Raw genomic sequence first — 18,593 nt, 5'->3', positions numbered from 1 at the left:
GAAAGCTCCATTTGACATAGGAGGAAACTGAAGCACACAAGAGTTGAGTTATTAAGAGCAAAACCAGGATTTTTTTTTTTTTTTTTTGTCTTTTTCGTAACCGGTAAGGGGATCGCAACCCTTGGCTTGGTGTTGCCCGCACCACGCTCAGCCAGTGAGTGCACCAGCCATTCCTATATAGGATCTGACCCCACGGCGGGAGAGTCGCAGCGCTCCCAGCGCCGCACTGTCCCTGGCCCAAAACCAGGATTTTAACCAAGGTCAAAGCCCATGTGAGGAAAGCTTCCTGTAGGAGTTGGCCTTTGAGGGGAGTAACATACCAAGGACCAAAGACAAGAGGGTGGCTGGGGGTGGCGGGGGAGGGTGTTAGAAGGTGCTGCAACCTCCAGACTGGGGCTCTAACAGGGAGAGGAGTGACAGAAGGTTAAGAAAGTGAGGAGGGAGCCGTTGAATTAAGGCCCAGCTTTGTTTTCTCTACCCCAGAGCCTGCCTCAGCTGGCAGCCCAGGGTGTGGTGGGGGATCTCCCAGACATGAGACCCCCAGGCTTTCTACTGCTTTCTGGGACTCCACTTGCCCAGTGGGTCCCAGGCTAGACTTCCTGGCCCTGGGTATGGTTTCACAAAGAAAATAGGGTGTCTGTGGGAAAGCTTCAAGATTTCAAAAAGCCTAGAGGAAGAATGGTCAGAGGCGAATTAATGCATTACATTTCCTTATTTCTGGCTGGAATCCTCCCATCCCAGTGTAGTAGTAATGATTGATATCCTACTAATTGGAAGCATTGGTTCATTCCCATGTGGCTTCGTAAAAAAAAAACAAAGGATAAAGGTAAACCATTCCTTTATTTATTTATATTTTTTTATAAAGATGACTGGTAAGGGGATCTTAACCCTTGGCTTGATGTTGTCAGCACCACGCTCGCCCAAGTGAGCTAACCGGCCATCCCTATATAGGGATCCGAACCCGTGGCCTTGGTGTTATCAGCACCGCACTCTCCCGAGTGAGCCACAGGTCAGCCCTAAACCATTTTTTCTTTAAAAGTCAGGTTTATTGAGAGATGATTTATGTAAAATAACATTCATCCTTTTAAGTGTGTAGCTGTATCAGTTTTGACAAACACAGATAGCCATGTAACCGTCACCACAATCAAGATACGGAACATTTTCATTACCCCAGAAAGCTCCCTTATGTCCTTTTATATTCCTACTTCCAGACCCTGGCAATGACTTATGTCCCTATAGTTTTGTCTTTTAAAGAATATCATAGAAAGGGAATCATATAGCATACATTTGTGTGAACGTATATTTTCATTTCTTTTGGGTAAAATACCTAGGAGTGGGAATGGGTTGTATGGTGTCATGTTTAATTTTATGAGAAATTGCCGAACTGTTTTCCAATGTAGTTGTACCATTTAAATTCCCACGAACAGTTTATGAGAGTTCCAGTTGCTCCATATATTTTTCAGTACTTGGGACTGTCAGAGTTTTGTTTTTAGCAATTCTGATAAGTGTGTAGTGGTATCACATTTTGATTTGAATTTGAATTTCATTAATGCAAGTCATTCTTTTTTAATAAGTAAGAATTGTCTGAAGACACAATGTTTCAAAATTTGGGGACCCTTGTGGGGAATTTAAAGGGGGTTCTTGGTAGAGAGTTTTCTGGAAACAGTAACATTGGCGCTGGCTTTGCCCGATGGAGACAGGGGGCTATCTATCTGTGCTAGGGCTGCAGGGACTTGCACTTCTTTCCTCTGGTCAGGAGAGGGCAGGGGAGGGCAGAAAATAAGCTGCCTTTTTTTTTTTTTTTTTTTTGGCTTATCAGTCCTCAGCATCCATAGTATTTGCATGCATTATTGTATTTATAGTTTTGTTTGATAGCCTTTTCCTCTGAATGTACTTAGGTGCTACCTTATGAGACTCAATTTCACCAAATTAACCTTGTGAACTGATTTAATACCAAACTCCTAACCTTGTAAAATCTTCCCTTGCCAAAGCATAACTAATCTAAGAACTGAACTACCCAAACTGAACTATCTTTGTAGAATCACTGATATGTCTACTCTCTAATGTCACCTCACATTACACGACATGATCTGCTCTGTGGGCAGAGCACCTGAGCCAGGGGAACCCCTGTTCTTCCTCTTCTCTAACTTTGCAGGAGCTGAGAGAAACTGAGGAAGGACTTCATGGGGGACAGGCCTGCAGACCCCCAGCTGGCTACAGGCCCTCCTCCCTAGTACCTGGGCAGGTGCTGCTCAGGCGGGGCACTGCACAGATCTCCTGAGGCTGGGGCTGCAGAGTGCCCCCAAAGATATACTCTAGCCTGAGACCTGGGCTCCCCTCTGGCAATTGGAACCTAAAGGTCTTGAGGAGGGTGGCAAACATCAGGAAGAGCTCCATTCGAGCCAGCTGATCCCCTGGGCACATGCGATGCCCTGGAAGGAGAGGGAAAGGTCAGAGGGTAGCAGCTGTCCCCTGTATCTGTCCCACCACACCCCCACCCCCCACCCAGAATCCAGCACTGTGCCCAGTACCTGCAGAGAATGGCAGGAAGGCCTTATTGGGCATGAAGTTTCCATCCTTGTCCAGGAAGTGGCGAGGGTTGAACTGTCGAGGGGTCTCCCAGCACTCGGGGTCATAGAGCACGGAGGCCAGGTTAGGCAAGATGATGGTGCCCTGCAGAGAGGAGCTGGTGTGGCTCAGGGAGCCTCAGATGGCCCAATACTCAGCCCTGACACGGGGCCAAAGGAAGCTCGGAGAACATCCAGTGTAGGAGTGGCCTGGGGGCACTGGCTCAGGGAGATTCAGTAGGCAGGCCCTCTTAGGGTGCCCTCCCTCTGGGCTCACATCGGTGATGGAGCTGAGTCTTACACCCTCCTGGCTGAGGGCAACCCACCTTTTTCCTGAAGACTCCCAACCCAGGTCTAGAGATACAGAGCTGTTGCTTCCTATGGAGGCCAGCAGCTGCTGGGCATGACTAGAAAGTGACCAGGTATGGCACAGGGCAACAAACACTGGAGTAGGGTATGTGTGTATATCAGAGACAGAGACAGAAACAGGAAGAGGAGAAATGGATGGCAAACAATGAGAAAGAAAGATGAGTGATGGAAAGGCAGAGAGGAGAACAGAAGATAGAAAGCTTCACTCTTTAGGGTTGGGAAGAGGAGAACATGAACCATAACCTCAGCCCTAACTCCAACCCTAACCCTCGCCTTCACTGTACCTCAAAGGAGAAGTGAGTGGTTAGAAAAAGAATCAGATGGATCAGATGGAAGCAGAAAGCAGCCAAAGCCTGTCAGGGTAACTTCTGCTTCTTATCGTGTGGGCTCTGGGCTGACCAGAAACAGCACAAGGAGGCCAAAGTGGAGCAAGGATAGGGTTGGTTATGGTCTCGGGACCTAGGACACTCAGCTACAGTGTTCTGAAGAAGGCCTTATACCTGTGGCTCATTTTCCAAATACATGGAATTAAACCAGCCACCCCTGTGGGAATCAGAAGGCTAACTATAGGAGTCATGGTTTTCACAAAGATAGCTTGAAATTTAAAACAAAGAAAAAAAAAAATAGCTTGGCAGAGTTTGAAGTCTGCATCCCAAGTAGAAGCAAGTAAAGAAGTTGAGCAGTTGTAAATATTTTCAGAAGGCACTTTTCTTTTTTGCTGTTGATGCAGTACTGTAGGCTTAAGGAGGGGACTTGACTCTAGCCATCCAGACCAATAGCGTGCCCAGACCTGGTTACCCTGTGACTTTAAGCAGAGGTGTTAGGGAGGCAAGTGTCCTTGCTGCTGCCTAAGTGAGCTATACATTTCCCAACTATAGTCCTGGGAATTCCCCCTGTTTTCTCTACCTGGGATTAAGTCACCCTCTGCATTGCAACAGTTCTTAATAATCATCTTCAGATGAAGAGGCTCCTGGCAAGGCACTCTTCCCTCCAGGGAAATTTATATCCTGTTCTGTGGGGTGATCTGGCCTCCTTGCAAAGTGACTGATTTAGCTCATGGAACAGGTTCAGAGCACAGTCTTTCCATTGTGCAAAAAGGCCAACCCTCCCGCCCCCTCAGATTACAGAACCATCTGCCTGCTGGGTGCCCCCCGGGGACTCTATGCCAGCTCCTCCCCAGTAAATGGCAGTTTGGAGTTTACAATCAAATAGGATGTTTAAAGAGAGACAGGCTTGAGGCACAACCATTGTACTAGGGTCCAATACTGTTGTCACTATCGCTCAGCTGATGAAATGTGTAGGAATATCTGTAACATTTAATGATCTACTGTCAGGCTTTGACTCCACTTTCAGCAAACATCTCTCGCCCAAGTTGTAAAAGCTGAATATTGATTTCAGGTCGTTAATGGTCCCTTGGAGTCTTTATCACAGAACAACTAGAATCAAATCAGCAGGAATGGGCTCTTAATGAGGAAAGTTCTAATCTCCAATGGCATGAGACAGTGTTAAACTCTGGTCCCCCACTTTTTAACTTGACCTAATTTGGCACAGCTTTTAGATAACCTGGGCCTGGGCCCTCCTGCCATCCCAGCAGTAAGATTAACTGTCCTGTCCTCACATTCCAGGAGACAGTGACAAACTATGAACGTGCTGGCCAATTACAGCCAAGGATGGCTCAGTATCAGCCAGTCAGGTGACCAATGGACCGTGCAAAACATCTCCATTTAACACATCAGTACATTTTACTTACCTAGAGAGGCATTTCTGGAGCAATACAAACAGCAGGGAGTATAGTGCGAAAACTTTGGAGTCAGAGCAAAAACTTTGGAGTCAGAGGGACATGAATTTGAAAGGTAAGTCACTTACTAGCTGTGTGTTTTGGGCAGTTACTTGAACTCTCTACACTGAAGTTTCCCTGTCTGTAAAAAAGGAATAACAATAACATCTAAAGGATCAGATTGCTATGAAGAAGAGATGTATGGAGGTGGGAATCTCAAGTCTGATCAAATTAATAATAAGTTCAATAATAGCATTCTGGCAGAGCCCTTGTAGTGGAGTCAGCCCTAAACCATGGTCAGTTGTAAGCACTGAACAAAGACTCTCATGATGGAGAAGACTGGGTGCCCATACCTTCTCTCCCCATCACTTCCCTAGTGTCCACATTGTACCATTGTATCTAGCACCAAAGATGGGCTGGAGCATCAGGGCAGAGCCAAAGTCCATTTCTGAGGAAAGTCTCGGGGCTCCAGCCCCCACCTCTACGTACAGAGGGATTGCCCTAAGATGAGTGACGTTACCTTTAAAATGCCCCCCCCCCCATGATCTTGGAGTTCTGGGATTCACATGCTACATAATCCCCTTCCCTTGAGGGTGGGCTGGATCTAGTAACTCACTTCTAATAGAAGACTGTGGTGTCTATTCTGGGTGCTCTCTCACTTGCTCTCTGATGGAGGTCAGCTGCCATGTTTTGAGCTGCCCTATGGGGAGGCCCATGTGTCGAGGAACTGAGGGTGGCCTCCAGGCAACAGTTCATGAGCAGCTGAGTCCTGAAGACAGCCATGTGAGTGAGCTTGAAGTGAAGCTTCCCCTAGTCTGTAGCTTCACCAACAACCTGATGGTAACATCGTGACAGACCTTGAGACAGAGGCATCCATCTAAGCTGCACTCAGTTTCCTGACCTCAGAAACTGTGAAATTATAAATGCTGTTGTTTTAAGCTGTTAAGTTTTGGATAATTTGTAACACAGTAAGATAAATAACTAATTCAACATCCTTTGTCTAGGATCTGCATGGCTCAGTCAACAATATAAAAGACCACTGTACCTCTTGTTGTTGTGAGAACTGAATGACATAGTGGACACACAGTAAGTTTGGCAAAGAGCAGGTATTGTTATGTTATTGTCCAGCTCATGTCAAAAACCTGCATAGAAACCTGTCTCAGGCTGGATTACCAGAGAGCTATAAACTTTAACTATTATTTTGGCTCCTGGCCCTCAAAAGAATATTATAAATGATAAGCCTCATAATAACTTCTTGGAGTGTGATAAGCCAATGCTTTCCTGACACAGGCATGCTTCCTTTGAGTATATAATAAGAGTCATAACTTACTGGGATTTCCTTTTTTTCTTTTTGGCCTTGACTCCAAGAAAGCTCAGACCGAAGTTTTATGTGCACATGAAGTAGCTGTTCTTGACTTAAATATTTTTATATAACTCTTTTCCTCTTTTTCCCCTTATTTGGTACTTGTTCTCTTAACCTTGTTATAAAATGAAAAACAAGAAAGGCAATTTTTGCTAGAAATCAGTTCTAAGGAAATTATAGAAAATACAGACCAAGCCTAAGGCATGTAAATTGCAAATGGCCTAAATGTTCACCAGCAAGTGTTGAAAATTAGAAAACATCTGCTTGGTGGAATATTATGCAGCCATTAAGAGTGATATAAGCAGTGGTTTTCAAAGTGTGGTCCCTGGACCCATAGCTTCAGCACCACCTGGGAACCTGTTAGAAAGGCAAATTCTTAGACCCCACCACAGACACACTGGATGTGGAGCTCAGCAATGTCTGTTTTAACAAGCCCTCTGGGTGATTCTGATTTACCTGGAAGCTTAAGAACCACTGCTGTAGAAGAAACTGAATAATATGTTAAATGAAATGATGTATTCACAATAATATATTCAGCATAATCACAAGTATATAAATCATATTTGGAAAAAATGTTGGAAAGAGGTGTATTAAAATGTCTGCAAGGATTGATCTCTGAACAATAGGGAACTTTAAAATTATCCATCAGGGAGTACATTCATTTATAATCATAACCCCTATTCCAAATACCATACGTAGATGACTAATTGATTGACAGATAGCCCAAAGTTTGGCAGAAGCTGCAGCAGATGGCTATGCTGGGCAGGAAAGGTGCTTTCTGCAGGCACTGGGTGGGGGTGGGGCCACATAGTGGCCACCTACCTTGGGCACGGGGTAGCCGCACACACAGGTGGAGGTCATGCACTGGCGCACAGCGCCCACAGCCACGACACTGCTGAGCCGCTGCACCTCGTGGAGGACGGCGTGGGTATAGGGCAGTCTCTCACGGTCTTTGTAGCAAATTGCTTGGGCAGCACCCAGCACTGCATCCAGCTCCTGCTGTACCTCCTCTGCGGGTAGCTCAGTGTGGGTTTGGGGAAAGGGCCTGTGGCCTGTCCTCGCCCACCCTCATCCCAACCAAGAGACTGCAGCAAGGCAGTGGAATGACTTGCCCAAGATCACACAGTAAGTAGCAGGGTGGGAGCTGAAGCCCCTCCTGTCTGACTCCAAGCCACAAACACTTCCTGTACCATAGCAGAAAGAGCAGGACCCACCTCTGGAGCCACAGAGAAAAGAGTGATGGGGTGGTACCTGCAGCCCAAAAGCCCCACTCAGGGGTAATGGGCGCAGGGGTGGTCAGCCAGGGTGTAACAGAGGGGCTCTCACCCTGGACAGCTCTGTACTGGACCATGTAGATGAGTGCCCAGTGCAGGGTGGTGGCCGTGGTATCGATGCCTCCCAGAAACAGGTCAATCACCACCTGGATCAGGTTCTCTTCGTTGAATGTGGAAACAGGGTCATCCATGGCCTGGCAGGTGGGTAAGGGGTTTTGGAGGAGCAACGCTGGGTCTAAAGTTTTCCCCGAACGGAGACTTGGTGTCTCCTTGAGGCCTGACCTGCCCCAAGGCTTGTGGGACCAGAACTCCATGGGGTCCAACCCCTTGGGAGGGCCTCAGTCCCAGGACTACATTGGCTTTTTTTTTTTTTTTTTTTCTTTTTCTTTTTAAAGATGACCAGTAAGGGGATCTTAACCCTTGACTTGGTGTTGTCAGCACCACGCTCACCCAGTGAGCTAACTGGCCATCCCTATATAGGGATCTGAACCCCTGGCATTGTGTTATCAGCACCACACTCTCCCAAGTGAGCCACGAGCCAGCCCAGGACTGCATTGACTTTTGATGGGGGGCTGCCCTGGGGTTCTGCCCCTGATATCAGCCAGGTCCTCTACTTCCCACCCTACCCATGTCTGTAGAAGCCAGTTCTTGCCTGGGAAAAGATAGGGAGGAAAACCCTGAAGAGCGGAGACCATGGCCTAGAAATGAGGTGCAGCCCAGGAAGACAGCCCCCTTCCTCCGAGCGTTTCTCTGCAGCCATTCCAGACCCACCTTGGTGATCTGGGCCAGGTAGCAGCTGATGAAGTTCTTGGGGGCCTCAGGTGCCCTGAGCTTGTTCCTGATGATCTCCTGGCAGATGAAGCCCCGCACAGCCTTTTGATACCTAAATATCTCCTGGTGCGGTCCCGGAAGGTGGCGAAGGGCCCAGGGAAACATGTCATACAGCTGTGGGGAGAGAGGTCCATCCAGGGCCTACTCAGGCGTGAGCCAGCCCCTGAGTCGGGGCACCTGAGAACTATACTAGGCTCTCTAAAGATGGCTAGCGCCTCTGACACAGGCAACCAGGGCTGCCTCTCATCTGGAGACCCTCAAATAATCTAGACAGAAATGAGAGCAGTGGTAGCAGGGACTGTGCTCAGGGTTTAGCCAGGATGTTGCAGGCTCAGAAAGCTGTGTTTCTGAGGATATAACCTGCCTCTCACTCCCTGCCCACATATCCGTGCTGAACTTCAGCAAAGGTTTGATGCTGTGAACTTGTCAGCTTGTCGAGCAGAAGCCACCTAAGGAACCCAGAATCAGGCTCTGAGGCCTCCCTCCTGCCCACCTCACGCCCTCCCTGCCAGGCCCTGGCTGAGGCCCCTGCCTGCCTTGGGCCCCCAACTGTCCAATGGCCCGCACACCTACCTCCCTAAATGCCAATTACCCGGCGCCACACCGTGCTGACAAAGGCCAGGCCAAAGTTGATGGCTTGAGTCAGTTCCTGGAAAATGGGATCCTCCGAGGGGAAGCAGCGACCAAACACGAGGGCCACAATGACTCTGGCTGTGGCTCTGACAATGGGCACCTGAGGGTCGAAGGGTCTACCTGAGAGTAGAGGGGCAGGGCCCAGGGTGAGAGAGCACAAAGAGCACTTCCCTGAGCACTCATCCAATCTTGTATCTAGTCGCTCACTTACGTAGTCATTCATTCTCATTTCTCATTCATGCATTCAACAAATGCTTACTGAGCACATTCTAGGAGCCAGGCTCTGTGACAGGTGCTGGGTTTATAGAGAGAGGTGTGGGAGACAGACAGCCATTTAAATGACAACAGATGTAGGTTCAGCTCTGTCACAGATGAGAACAATGGGTGGGGGGACTAGCTGTGCCTGGGATTCAGGGAGGACTTCTTAGGGCAGGTGACCTCAGCCAGGTCTGAAAGGAGGAGCAGTGGTTTCTCACAGGGAAGGGAGGGGTGTGGGCTAGGGAAAACAGCATGTGTAAATGGTCGGAGGTGTGAAAAGCCTTGGATGCTGGTGGAAACACTCAGCCTGCTGTAGAGGAGGGTTTCTTGTTTCCCAGCGACTAGGCATTCCTGAGCCTCTGTCCACCCACCTTGGAGAAACTCCTCCCACTCTATTGATATAGCTCAAAACCACTGATAATTTTCTCAGGCTTCATAGACGCACACACACACACGCATACACACACGCATGCAACACATGCATGCAACCATGTGCTGCAAGGCTCAGCCTCCTCTGCAGGGATGTTCATGGGGGTGGGTTTGGGGGTTAAGGTAGGCCTACCCCAGCCTGCCTGCCCCTTAGCCCAGCCCTTACCTTGCTCCTGGTGGAAGGCTTCAGCCAGCTCTGCTGCCTCTTTCTGCAACTGCACCTCCAGCGCCAGCTTGCCTAGGCCCAGCCCACGAAGTGTCACCAGGCAGAAGTGTCTCTGTTGCCGCCATGTGTGCCCATTGCTGCAGATGACCCCTGGACCCAGGACAGGGGGGTGGACAGTCACCAGCTCTCCCAGCTTCCCAGGTCAAGACCACCTGGCTCTCACCCAGGCCTAGAGGGCAGACCCCCAAACCACCTTCCCAACCAGCTCTGGGCCGGTGCTCTGACCAGTGGGTGAGGGGCATTTGAAGGGGTGGTTAGTGAGCCTGGTGCTTTCAAAGTGGGCTCAGCTATGCCATTCCCTGGTCTACCAGCCTGATTTTACCTTTGAGTCATCACAAGAAGTGGAGGAGGAAATAAAGAAGGGAAGGGAGAAAGGAGCCTGTGGGAGGAGCATTGTTGAGCCAGGCACTGCACTGGGCATGCTCATGTACTGGGGCTGCTTGATCTCTCCCACCTCCTGGGGACGTGACAGCACCCCCTAACGGATGAGCACACTGAGGGGCAGAGGATGAGGCTGACTTGCCCAAAGCCACAGGGCTGGCAAGCGGCTGAGTCGAGACTCGAATCCAGCTCCTTTTGGCCCCCAGAGCTGGTTCCTTTCCATGCCACTCCTCCACTCACACAGACGTGTTTTAGGAGACACCTGTCCTCTGGGTTGTTCCCCCTCTGTTAACAGTTTTGGGCCAGTCCTGACTCTCTGAGTGTGGTGACCCGTTCAGCCACCTCCCCTCCCCAACAAGAGGGGCAGCCTTGCCTCTTTCTCCAAACAGGTCCCGGAAGAGCGGGGTGAGGGGCCGGCCGGAGAACTGCTCTGAGTTGGAGACCAGCGCTTCCTTCACTGCCTGGAAGCTGCTCAGTACCACGACCGGCGTCGGGCCAACCCACACGGTGAACACACGGCCGTGAGCCTGGGCCAGCTGCAGAGAGACCAGGTAACCCTCACCTCAGGGGCACCTCCTCAGAGCACACCCGCCCCTTCCCCAGACATGCCAATCCCCACGTCCCTGTGTGTGTAGTCAGGGCCCTGTCCTGGGAAGTGGGTATGTTCCACCTGTTTTACAGATGATATTAAATAATACCACAGTTTCTTAAGGGCTTAGTGTTCTGTGTGAGCTTTGTGTATGTTACTCGAGTCCACCCTCAGTATAAGCATGAGAGTTAGGTATCTTTATCTCCATTTTATGTCTTAGAAAACAGAGGCCAAAAAAGATAGCAAAAGACCAGCACCTCAAACCCAGGTCTCCCAGCTCCCAGTGTAGTGACCTTTCCACTGCATGAGGAGCTAGGAATCATAATTATCTGGTATCTTCAACCAGATATTTAAAAAAAATACTTATTCAGCTCTGGGCGATATTTCACACCCCACTCAATATATCTGAAGCCCTCCAGCTGATGGATCTATATCAGAGAGTGGCTTCGTGCAGCAATCACTGAGTAATGTTACTTGAGTTTTCCCCCGAGGGCCCCATTCTCCCCAACTCCCATCTCAAGTGGCTTTTCAGAAAATTCCTTCCAGCCACAAACAGTGCTCTCCTGGAGTAGAATTCTGTTAAATACAGTTTTCTCCCATCGAGTTACATTTGCAATGGACTTCTGCCCTCAAAATCCTTTTAGGTAGACTCTGCACAAAGTTTTTGCATTCAATTTTTGCAATCTCCTTACAACCCTGTATTTGAAAGGCGAGGAAACTGAGGCTCAAAGTGTCAGAGCTACTGAGTGGCAGGACCAGGATTCACCCCTGTACGTGTCTGACCCCAGTTCTATTTCCAGTGACCCTGGGCTGAGAGAGAGGAAGGTTCACCTGTCCAACCCTTTCAGAGCCTCCCAATCGGGGACAGATTCCCTACCTGGAGCAGTGTCTCTGGGTGCAGCTGAAAGCTTAGTTGCCACAGGTTTCCAAGGATGGGGATGGGGAAGGGGCCAGGAGGAAGGTGGCTCCTTTCCCAGCAGAAGGTGCCGAGTTTCAGGAGCAGGAAGGAGGCAGCCAGCAAAGCCAGCCCGCTGAGCAGGGAGACCATCTCCTCTCCCCACCTTTGCTTGCCAGTCCTAAGGCTTCCAGCACACTCTGGCCACCCTCTTCTCCCCCTGCCTGACCTCACTTTTATACTGGTGCTATCAGGCAGTGTCATGGAGGGGGGCAAACCCCAGTAATCTTTTTCCAGTGGAGTAAATCCATTTGGTCACACCAGTCACACCCGGGCCATGATGCTCAGCAGGGCTGCAGGGCTCTGGCCTGGGACAGGTTGGGACATCTTCACTCCTGCATAAGCATCAGCTGCACCTCTGGCCCATGGAGCTCAACCCTGGTGTGGCTTCCCTCAGCCTCTGCCTGGGCAGTCTCAGCTGACTGCACGAGTCAGCTCAGGGGCAGCCACCGGGAGTGGCAACATCTTCCCTGGGGTGTGTTGTTTCATCTCGACACAACTGAAGCTGGGCTCTTGCTCCTGCTCTCCTCCCCCCGGTGCACAGCAGACTGTCCCGAGGCCTCTCCCGCCCCCCAGCCCCAACCTCTGGTCTGTTTGGACTCTTCACCTGCCCTGGATCCCCATGTTTGTTAGTGGTCACGTTCTGTAGCCTTTTCTTGTGTTTCAATTGTCTTGGAGCCAGACAGCTTTGTCTAAATCCCAGTTCTACCCCTAACTAGTTGTGTGACCTTGGGCAAGTTAGTTAGCCTCCCCTTGCCTCAGTTTCCTCAGTTGTACAACAGAGGTAGGAGATAATAATTTTAGCCAACTGCCTCATAGAGCTATTGTACAAGTGCCCAGCAGGAGACAGATGCCACATTCCAGTTGGGTAAATTGAGGATAGTTAAATGAAGAGACTGTTTGTAAAGGTGTGTGGGCAGCAGTTAGGGAATCCACAGGCATGATACTAGTCACCATGGGGAGCCTTTTCCACTTGAGGCTTACAGAATCAAGGGACATTGTTTAATGGATGGAGTTTCATTAAAGTTCTGCAGATAAATGGTGGTGATGATTGCACAACAATGTGAATACATTTACTTCCACTGAACTGTACACTTAAAATGGTGAATTTTTTTTTTTAAGATGACTGGTAAGGGGATCTTAACCCTTGACTTGGTGTTGTCAGCACCACGCTCTCCCAAGTGAGCTAACCAGCCATCCCTGTATAGGGATCCAAACCCATGGTCTTGGTGTTACCAGCACCACACTCTCCCAAGTGAGCCATGGGCCGGCCCTAAAATGGTGAATTTTATGTTATGTATATTTTACTACAATTAAAAAAAAAATCAAGGGACAGAGATGTTGGAGGAAGCTGGTGCCTCTACCTGGGGGAGGAGGGTCATTGACAAACTCATGCAGTTCCTGCTGCCTGGAGCGCCTTCCCCCTGCGTCTCCTCCTCTAGAAGTTCTGTCTTCAAAGGTTACCTCAAGCGGATATGATGGTAACAATGCTCACCTTACAGGGCTGCTGGGAGATGAGCTGACACAATGTTACCTGACAGTACTATGGGTAATGTACCTACCTGTACACAGTGTTACTGTTGCAATTTCCACAACACTGCTGCCTGCTGTGCTTGTAAGTTGCCTTCCTTGCTCCAAGTCATGTTCCTCCCTCCTCAAAATGGTGCTTGAGAGACTACAGGTCTCTGAAAGCTTTTCTAGCCAACCCCACCAATCTCTAACCACTACCTCCAAACACCCCTACCTTCTTCAGTGGTCCTAGTCTTGTTCTGGGTTGATTCCCAGCTCTGTTAACTACATTGGGTGTCCACCCATCTTTTCCACAGCACGGCCAGCTCAAGGGCAGGCACCAGGTCTCCCTTGCTTTGGGTTTCTTTGATGGTGTCAACAATTGCTTGGAGTCCCGAACTGCCACTGAGGGATGTGACTCACTGACAAAAGGACCTGGCAGCCCATGAGTCCCTGTCCCACAGTGTTCAGTGTCCCTCTGGGAGAGCACACTGGTGACCCCTTTATAAAAGAGAGCTCCCTAGGCTGGCCAGTTCAGTTGGTTAGAGTGTGGTGCTGATAAAAGGAGCTCCCACACGCTGCACCTTTCGCACTTGGCCAGGCTCGTTTGAGCACCTCCTCTGCCCACTGCAGTGTGAGCTACTCGAGGCCAGAGAACATTCTCAGCCAAAATAGTACACTGTTCTAGCGTTCAATTTATTTCAGATGTTTCTGGTAATTTGGGGAGGTGGCTGTGATGAGTGGTGCTGGTGGTCTCAAGGGTTTTAGTAGGGGCTTTGGTATGGATGAAGGTGGTTAGGCAGTGGCTGTGATGATTATAGTTTTGGAGACAGGTGGGATAGAAAGATGTTATCTGCCTGTGACCCATTGGCCTCATTCATTTTGAGCTCCAGCTGTCATTTGGTTATCTTGGCCAGGAATGTTTCTCAGAGCCTCCTCAAAATCAGATTATAGCATTTGGAGACTTATCTTTAAGATGGAGAAATTTATCACCCTAGTGGAGACTTGCCTGCTCAACATTCCCAAGTATATTGAACTTTGCCCAGTCTCCTCTCCTCCCACCTTGCCCAAGGGTCATGGAGTTCTGGCTGTTGAGGGTGGGACATGGCTCCTGGAACAGAGACACACCCAGCATACTGGGCCAGAGTGCGATCAGATTCCAGGGAAGGCAGGTCGCGGACACGGATCTGGAATGGAGGCCCTGGGGGACAAGCCCTTCATCACTTAGCCAGGGCCCTCAGTGTCTGATTGTGAGGTGTGGCCTCCTCAGGGAGATGGTGGAGGTGAGCCACAAGGTTCCCTCTTAAAGGGAATGCCCATGCAGAGTGTGTGACCCTGTGGTTGTCCACCTTCAAATTGTACCTTCCCTCTCAGTGGTCTCCCTATGATTCCAGCCATTTTCACCACCCAGGCCATGGGGCTCCCCATTTCCTTTCTAGAATTCTAGGCCAAGAATGGACAAAACTCAGATCCTTCTCCTTTGTTCCTTTAAGAACAATTCAATTCAACTATTATGTCTTGGCTGAGCATCTTCCCGATGTGAGGTATTTTCACATCAAATTTCTAAGCCGATCCTCTGCAATACTGTGAAGGATATTATTGCTTCCACTTTACAGATGAAGAAAGCAAGGCTCAGAAGGGTGAAGTGATTTGCTCAAGAAAGTGGGAGGGTGACAATTCTAACCCAGGTCTTCTGTCTCCAAGTTCAATCTTCTCTTTCCACAGCTGCCTCCCAGCTGGGACAGGCCCGCATTCTCAAAAGGAAGGTCACTTAAAGTTAAGAGAAAACAAATGTGAGGAACCCAGAGCTAGTCATGCTTCCGTGATCCAGCCTCAGAGGCCTCCTTTCTGGGGCTCTCCAGCTGCTCCCAAGGCCTGCTGCTTGCCTCCTGTCTGATGCTGCACCAGAAACCCCTTCTTCAGAGCTGATATAAATACTCTTTTCTCTCCTCCTCCCTTCTCTTCTTGCAGACCCCCAGCGAGGGGACAGCCCATTCCGTGGCCTTGGAGAGACAGTGGATAAGGAATGTGTAAAAACAGCTTCAGCCAATGGGCCTGTGCCCCAGGCAAGGGCCATTTTCTGTAACAATCTGCCCGTCAGCCCCTGCAATGGATGGGTCTCAGAACAAAAAGATGCCCTTTCTCAGCTCTAGATCCACCAAACCCAGTGCCTAATCCATGCTCAGTGCCTGGAGGTTGGCCCACCCCACACTCTCACTCCAGCAAGGTAGTCCTACCCAGCACATCTCCCTTCACTACGAGGGGAGAGGAGATAAAAATAGGGTGATATAGAGATCACCAGAGATGGAAGAAATGAGGAACGATAAGGCAGAGAGAGATCCCAATTTATCTCCTGCCACCTGAACACAGAGAGGGATTTTTTACTCATGTTTGCATTTAACTTGCCCACTGTGCTCCAGTGCCCAATGGGAATGAACTGGAGCACATACTGGTGCCTGCCTGCCTCTGGACATTATGTGAAGTCCCCAAAAGACAGTAGCTATTTCTGGGGAGGGTTGGGAGACCCAGGAATCCCTACCTGAAGGAGGGGCAGACAGAGACCATATCTAGGCAGCCAGGGCACAGCCAGGGCTAGAGGACACAGCTCTGTTTTGCATAGTTCATTATCTACAGTGCCTTCTTTCACTTTCAAAAGCATCCCAGTTTGACACCCCCTCATGAACACTCCTCAACTGCTGATTCTGCAAGTCTCCAGGTTTTGTAGATGGGGAAATGATGGTGGGATGCCTGACGGTTTGCAATCAACTTGGCATCTAGAATTCTGCTGCATGTTCCAGTGGAGTTTCCACAGGGAGCTCCTTTCTTTCAACCTCAGCTTTGAAGAAGTGGGGGCAGGTCAGCAAATGATACTCCAGTGCCATGCTGTGCTCCAAGAAGTATTATCCCAGGGCTGAGGGAGAGCTTACTGTCTGAAGAGTGTGGCAAAGGGCAGTCAACATCCTCCCCTCCCACCCCCTCTACACTCAGGCACACCCACACACCAGTGCATTCTGCCTTCAAAGAGCTCCAGGGGCAGTAGAATTATTCATCAAACCAGATGTCTTTATTACACCCTCTTATTATATTCCTCCTATCCAAAAAATATTTATGGCAGCTATTATTAAAAGTATTAAATCTATTCAAGACAGCCAAAAGGAAAGATCCATAATCTTTTGAAAGATAAGGGAAACAGATTGAGATAAATATACTTAGAGTGCCTGAGCTTCCTGTCAGCCAAAGTAAGATGAGAAACAGTGTGTTCCAGAATCCTCATCAAGAAGCAGAGAATTTTCCTAATACCAAATTTTCAAAGAGATTTATTGTGTGGACTATTATTTGGTAGACAATATTGTCAACGGAGATTTTAAGAAAGGTGTAGCAGCAGCTTTCCTTACATGCCCATTTCTGAGAGTGGCTCCCAAACTGGCCAAGGACAAAGTATTGAAACCAAAGCAGTGGTGGTCTTTCTGTGAATACAGCATGGCTCAGCTGGGGTGGGGAGATTTAAGGGTTGAACTCCATCACACCTAGGATTGGGGAGATGGCATGTATTTTCCCAAAGTATCACTTCTCTTAGCTAAACATTGTTTTGCTTATCTAAATAGGAATGCCAGAGGTTGTATCAAACGGTACATGGCCGGGACCCAGCCCCTGCATTCTTGACCAGCTGTGGGGCTCCCAAGGGAAGTATTACACAGAGACTGTTCTAGGCAAAACCCTTGGCTTGTGTCCCTGTGAGGCAGCTTGGTGGGCTAGTTTGGACAGTCTGGTGCATGAGGACTCCTGTGGCTGGTCTGGAGGAGGCCCAAGGCTCAGAGGCCTCTTTGACACCAGCCCCTGGGCCCACACCCTTATACTGGACCTTCAGATCTTACCCACCCAGGGTAAGAAAGGAGGACTCCCAAGTAGAAAACACCAAGGAAAAGAGAGAAAGGGTGTCTCTGTATGACTCCGGGCAGAACTGTTCCAGCCAGCTCCCCAGTGATGAGAGATCCTGGATACTCTCAATGTGTCAGCTGCAGGAAACAAGAGACACGAAGGCATGGAGGAGGAGGAAGGCAGGCAAGAAAAAGAAAGAGAGCAGATAGTTTGAGGTTTCTCCACTTCTTTGGACTGTAAGCTCTGTATGTCTGTTTTTGGTCTTCAGTGCCCAGCATACTGTCTGACACTTAATGGATGCTCACTAAATTTCTGAGGGGAAAAATCCTAAGGGGCTAGAGTCCAAGTATTGGGAAGCTGTGAGGGAAGAGGCTTATTGGATCAATAAGAATGGAAGCTCAGAATGGCCCCAGGACCACAGCCCACTGGATTCTTCATCAAGGACACAAAAAATGGGTCAGAACAGTGTCCTCCAGCCCCCAGCCCTGGGAACCAGCTGTTCTAGGCAAGGTCAGTGTCTTTGCCCCAACAACTGTGTGCCTACAGTGCTATCTGGTTGGCACTGGGCCAGTCCCAGCTGGGTGAGGGGACTCCCCCTAAAGTAAGATGGCTGAGCCAGAGCTGTGGGAGACCAGACTAACTCTGACAGTTTCCACTTGGGCAGCAGCTGCCTTAGTCCTCCTGAGTTCACCTGAAGGGGGACTTCTTTGCTTGAGCCAAGGAAGAATGCTGAGCCCAGGCCAGAGGCAGAAATGGGATATGGAGAAGAGTACAGGAAAAGAGGCGGTCCTCCCCCAATGTAAACCACCTCCCTCACGGGAGCTAGGAGGACAGGCATAGTTCTGAGCACTTTCAAATGAGGTTAGCAGGATACAGGTTTTTCAGATCATATTTATTGACTCTCATTAGTCATAAAATTAGAGATGGAAGAAACCTTAGAGACCATCTGGTCCAGCATGTGCATTTATTCCTGATGAAACTGAAGTCAAGGTAATGAGATGAGAGAGGCTCAGCCTGACCTCCGGAACCAGGCTAAATTCGAATTGTGTGTGATTCGCTACATACTGGATGTGTGGCCTGAGACAACATACCTTCATAAAACTTTCCTCACCAGCAAAATGTGTTTAGTAAAACCTACCTTGTGAAAAAATTTAGAAAATTAAATGAGGTCATATTGAAGGTGGCTAGTACAGTGCTTAGCATTCAGGTGAACCTGAGTCCCAGCCAGTGGAATCTGTGTGCAAGCGATGTCTACTGTCTTCAGGCCTGGCCCATGAACACTTTCTGCTCACTATGCCATGCTCTCTCTTCCCTAATCTACTAGTGGGCACAGCAGCTCTGGCTGAAACCTTGATTCTGGAGGCTGGCAGAGTGACCAGAAGGGAGGGAGCCCGGGTTCATGAAGGACTGCATGGGCAGATCCCTCACTCTATCCCTCCACAGACCAATCGCTCTGTAACAGGAGTAGCGTTATTGTGGTAAACCATTGAAAGCTTGGGGTTGTTTGTTACAGCTGTTAGCTTACTCTATTTGGAAACAGATTATGAGCTGGG

The 18,593-nt window shown here is 49.2% G+C and overlaps 1 protein-coding gene across 1 annotated transcript; it reads right to left on the bottom strand.

Annotated features, from left to right (window-relative positions):
- Nucleotides 1-2,214: 2,214 nt before the first annotated feature.
- LOC103591702 (cytochrome P450 2J2-like) lies at nt 2,215-8,286 on the bottom strand. The gene is made up of 5 exons (XM_008574211.1): nt 8,122-8,286; nt 7,403-7,544; nt 6,899-7,086; nt 2,532-2,673; nt 2,215-2,432 (listed from the first exon to the last, which is right to left on the bottom strand). Exons 1-5 carry the CDS (start codon nt 8,284-8,286, stop codon nt 2,215-2,217), a joined length of 855 nt encoding a protein of 284 aa, XP_008572433.1.
- Nucleotides 8,287-18,593: the final 10,307 nt, after the last annotated feature.

This window comes from Galeopterus variegatus, unplaced genomic scaffold (genome assembly GCF_000696425.1).
Source record: "Galeopterus variegatus unplaced genomic scaffold, G_variegatus-3.0.2 Scaffold1013, whole genome shotgun sequence".
Taxonomy (NCBI): Eukaryota; Metazoa; Chordata; class Mammalia; order Dermoptera; family Cynocephalidae; genus Galeopterus; species Galeopterus variegatus.
Note: the sequence above shows the minus strand (reverse complement) of the source record. Positions and strands in the feature narration are given on the sequence as shown.

Coding starts and splice junctions, on each gene's coding strand:
- LOC103591702 (XM_008574211.1), bottom strand. CDS start 8,286: ATGTTTCCCTGGGCCCTTCGCCACCTTCCGGGACCGCACCAGGAGATA. Junction 7,087..7,402: donor CCAGTACAGAGCTGTCCAGG/GTGAGAGCCCCT, acceptor AGCTACCCGCAG/AGGAGGTACAGCAGGAGCTG. Junction 2,674..6,898: donor GCGGCTACCCCGTGCCCAAG/GTAGGTGGCCAC, acceptor TCCTCTCTGCAG/GGCACCATCATCTTGCCTAA.